Genomic DNA, 4,526 nt, shown 5'->3' with positions numbered 1-4,526 from the left:
AATTATAAAAGTAATGATAATTATAATAAATAATAATAATGATAATACAGTGGGAAGTCTGAGAGCATAACCACTAGGCCTCCGATGCCACAATTGGGGAGCTAATGCACATCCACAAACACTCCGATAAAATCGGAGCTCTCCTAAATTTTATTTTGCCCCTGGGGGAACTCAGATTGGATTTGCGTAAAATCAGATTATTTGGTCTTGTATTAATATGCAATTTGTTGTAAATTCCGTGAAATTACACATTTAATTTTTATTTACATATTTGCAGCCTTTGCCCCATTTCTCATAAATGACAGGAAAATACACATTTGCACTTTCTATGCAGGAGTATGTGGTTAGGGTATGTTGTTTTTGTCACACACAACACAATAGTGTGTGAGTAACCTGTTTTGTTGTGCATGTGAGAAACATGTGTTCTCTTATCTTGTGGAATTAACATGCACCACTAAAGACAGTGAAAATAAAAGAAAAGCAACAGAAATGTGGTTTCTTAGGAGACTGCTGAGAATATCGCGAAAGGAAAAGAAATCAAATGAGGTAGTGCTTGATGAAGCCCACGTGGGACGCTCACTGTTAAAAACAATCAGAAAACGAGAAATGCAGTTTTTGGGACACTGAATAGACATAAGGGTCTTGAACATCTAGTTCGCACTGGTAAAATTGAAAGCAAACGAGGCAGGTGTAGGCCCAGAACAATCTTCTTGGGGAACCTAAACAAATGGGTAACAGGGAAAGATCAGGGAGATGTAGCTCTTTTAAGAGCATCCAAGAAAAAGAATGAATTGAGAATTTTGTTCGCGGATGTCTGTCACAGATCTGGCTCTGGATGAATGAATGATTAATATGTGTTGTTTTGTGGCACACAGGAATGTGTGAGCAACAACCGCAGCGTGGTCTACGACCTCATCGCCAGCCACGGAGACGTGGAGGACCTCGTCTTCTTCGCTGTCCTCATGAAAGGTGAGCTTGCTGCTACGTAGACTGGTCAAATCCTTATGGGTGGTTGGAGGGTGTTGCTGGTGGTTTCTCTCAAATAGATAGTGTAATGGGTTTATTGTGTAATTGAAAGAAATGTGTCAACTCTTTTTTTTTTTCTTTCTGAAGTGGCTATGCGTACGGCCCTCCACTTCACATAATAAGCTAGGCTTTGTAGGCGGCACATAAGCTGTCAAACCGGACACTACAAGTGGACAAACTTAACCCTGGAAGTGCCCTATATATAGGGCTGACCTACTTTGACCGGGAAGCGCGCAGGCCCTATATAAAGGGCATAGACGCTGTCGTTTTTCAATAGAAAATTTCCGTATTCCTTATGTGGAAAATGACGTAGTAAATTGGTAATTTTTAGGAGGTATGTTTTCAACACTGTTTTCATCAAATTATATATTTTTAGGAGGTGTGTTATCTCTACTTTTTCACATTTTCCTTGTTCCTTGACTTGTTCTTTCTACCGTTCCGCACAGACTTTGAGAGGGTCATAGGTCACCACATTCAGCACGAGAACTACCGGGGAGCTCTGGATGTCCTTACAAAACAGGTGATGTGACTTTATGTTTTGTTTCAGAATAAGACATTGGAACATTTTTATGATAAAGTGAATATTCCAAGGTTGTGAACTGCAATGCTACATTAATACCTGCTTTACTATATTCGTCCTCTTGTATTTCCTAGGGGAGAGACGTACCCTATAAAGTTGGTTGGAAGCAGTGCCTGGGGGTGCTTTGCTCAATTAATTAACTCTACAACTACAACTCTGTGCTCTTTTTATGTGTGTAGAGTGAGGTAGACCTCTGCTACAAGTTCAGTACTGTATGTATGTGTGTTTGTATATATGTATGTGTGTGTATTCTGTCTCCGCAGAGTGATGTGATGGGTGATTGGCAGGTGCTCTGGTGTGGTTTGCTCCTTCTGTCCTATCAAACATCTATCGTCCTGATCTTCCCTCCTTTTTTATGTTTGTTACTCTCTTGTGACACCTCTGATCTTCTGGCGCTCATATGACGTTATGCAGTTGCGAGTGCCGTAAAACTAAAGAGTGATGTGGAACTCTACTACAAGTTCAGTACTGTATGTATGTATGTATGTATGTGTGTGTGTGTGTGTGTATGTGTGTGTGTGTGTGTGTGTGTGTGTGTGTGTGTGTGTGTGTGTGTGTATTATGTATGTATGTATGCATGAATGTATGTATGTGTATATGTGTGTGTGTATTCTGTCTCCACAGAGTGACGTGGAGCTCTACTACAAGTTCAGCCCCCTGCTGGTGCAGTACGTGCCCAAAGAGACGGTGGACGCGTGGCTGCGTCAGGGGAAGCAACTGGACCCCAAACGACTCATCCCGGCGCTGGTTCAGTACGACCACCCCAGCTACAAGGATCAGGTGAGGGGAGATGTTTGCTTTGTAGTGGGTGCGCGGTGGGGGAGATGTTTGTTTTGTAGTGGGGGGGGTGCAGGGTGTGAGAGATGTTTGCTTTGTAGTGGGTGCAGGGTGTGAGTGATGTTTGCTTTGTAGTGGGTGCAGGGTGTGAGTGATGTTTGCTTTGTAGTGGGTGCAGGGTGTGAGAGATGTTTGCTTTGTAGTGGGTGCACAATGGGGAGATGTTTGTTTTGTTGTAGTGGGTGTACAATGGCCTAGTGGTTAAGCTCTCAGACTCGCAACCGTAAAGTCGTGGGTTCGAATCCCTTTCAGGGGCCAGAGGTTGCGTCTATGGGAAAAGCACTTTACACGAATTTTCCTCACTTCACCCAGATGGGAATGGGTACCCAGCTATAGACAGTGAAAGATCTTGTCAGTTTGTGATTGTTTGAACGCTTAATCAGCTGCTTGCACTGTATGCTTCCCGGGAAGCTGAGAATGTTTCGGAGTGTTTTTTTGGTCTGCTGGGGTAATAAAATAGTGTAAAACGCATAGAGCCTGCTTTTGAGTGAGGGTATGCGCTGTACAAATACTATTTATTCATTATTATTAGTAGTAGTAGTTGCACGGTGGGGTAGATGTTTGCTTTGTAGTGGATGCTCGATTGGTCCTTAACTCTACTTTCAATCGGGTTCGCCACTTAAGTGGTGTTTTGGGGGTACCGATCCCTCAACTCCAAGATCTACACCTGGTCTTGTTCTTCATTTATTACTTGTTTTCTCCCATTCTGTGATTCTTTGTTTAATTACAAATGTGAGGCAGCGTGGTGGAATCAGGCTCTCGTCAAAATAATCAAAATGAAGAAACTTGCATTTTTCCACAGGTTTGTGAATTTTTATTAATTTTTTGTTTTTTGGCTCAACACCTTTCATGCCCATTAAAAAACTCTTTTCTCTGTGGATTTTTCTGAAAAACATTGATTAAAGACACAGAAAATGTAAATTTTTAAATACCACGGACTCTTAAGCTAAGGAAATAACTAACCTTTAGTCGCCATTTTCTCACTAATTTTACTTCTGAAAACAGGTGACCCTCACCTCCTTCTTTCGTAAATATCTCAACTTGTATTCAAGATAAATGGATACTTTTTTCATCCAAATAAAGACAAGTGAACAAACTTTAAGATGATACTAATAACTCTACATGCCCAAAAATTGACGAGAGTCTGATTCCACCACGCTGCCTCACAAATAGTTTGAGATTTCCCACGAACAAATCCATCTGTATTTGACTGAATCATAGCTGGTTAATGGTAACACCCTTGGTCGCTGGGTGTGTAAAATTCTGGAATCCCTAGTTAAGACATCCATCCTTAATCTTCCAATTTAGAACACATGTGCCCCTCAATCAACATCTCAACCGAATTGGAGTCTGCTGCCTACCCACTATGTGACTACCCCTCAGAGACAGTGGAACATCATCTGTTCTTCTGTAGAAAACTAACCGATCTGAGGGGATGTTTTCTTCCCAAGCTACCCCACACATCTAACTGCCTCTACTCCTCAAGACAACAATTAGAACAGACATGCAGCTATTACAGAATGGCATCATGCAGAAGAGTTAACGCTCAGACGCTCAGATGCTACTGGATCGCCAACAATTACACCAACGACTGCTTAGTGAAAGACTCGGCCAGAGGCCATTTTGAAAAAGTGATTTATGACAGAGTTATACATTGAGCCGTCGAAATGTTGTCTGCTTCTTTTTGTCTTTGTGGTTTATTTTAGTATTTCGTGATCTTCAAGCTTCATCATCATCATCATCATCATCATCGTCGTCATCCATGTTTAAAAATCAGAATCAGAGTAGGTGGGGAGAGTTGGCCGTCTTGTTATTTCCTTCACCCCGCTTTTCGTATTTTGTTTTTTAATTTATACATTTTTTTTCTCTTTGTTTTTTAGGGCAATGAGGCAATTCGGTACCTTGAGTTCTGTGTTGCCAAGTTGGAAAACAAGGACCTGGCGATTCACAACTACCTGCTGTCGCTGTACGCTCGACTGCAGCCGGACAATCTCATGACCTACTTACACCTGCAGGGAGAGGTAAAAAGCGAAGCTCACCTAGAGTAAAGTAAATTAGGATTGGCCGCTAACAGTTGCCCCCC

At 41.8% G+C, this 4,526-nt stretch overlaps 1 protein-coding gene across 1 annotated transcript in view; it reads left to right on the top strand.

Annotated features, from left to right (window-relative positions):
• Positions 1-4,526, top strand: part of LOC101862325 (vacuolar protein sorting-associated protein 18 homolog) — a gene marked incomplete in the record, with an annotated part of 40,802 nt that overhangs the window by 27,365 nt on the left and 8,911 nt on the right. Inside the window, 4 exon segments of the mRNA XM_005091710.3 lie at positions 876-969; positions 1,473-1,546; positions 2,231-2,386; positions 4,324-4,464. Of these exon segments, the coding sequence (XP_005091767.2) occupies positions 876-969; positions 1,473-1,546; positions 2,231-2,386; positions 4,324-4,464 (465 nt within the window).

Source organism: Aplysia californica, unplaced genomic scaffold, assembly GCF_000002075.1.
Source record: "Aplysia californica isolate F4 #8 unplaced genomic scaffold, AplCal3.0 scaffold00034, whole genome shotgun sequence".
Lineage (NCBI taxonomy): Eukaryota > Metazoa > Mollusca > Gastropoda > Aplysiida > Aplysiidae > Aplysia > Aplysia californica.
The sequence above is the reverse complement of the archived record's forward strand: the minus strand, read 5'-3'. Positions and strand labels throughout refer to the sequence as shown.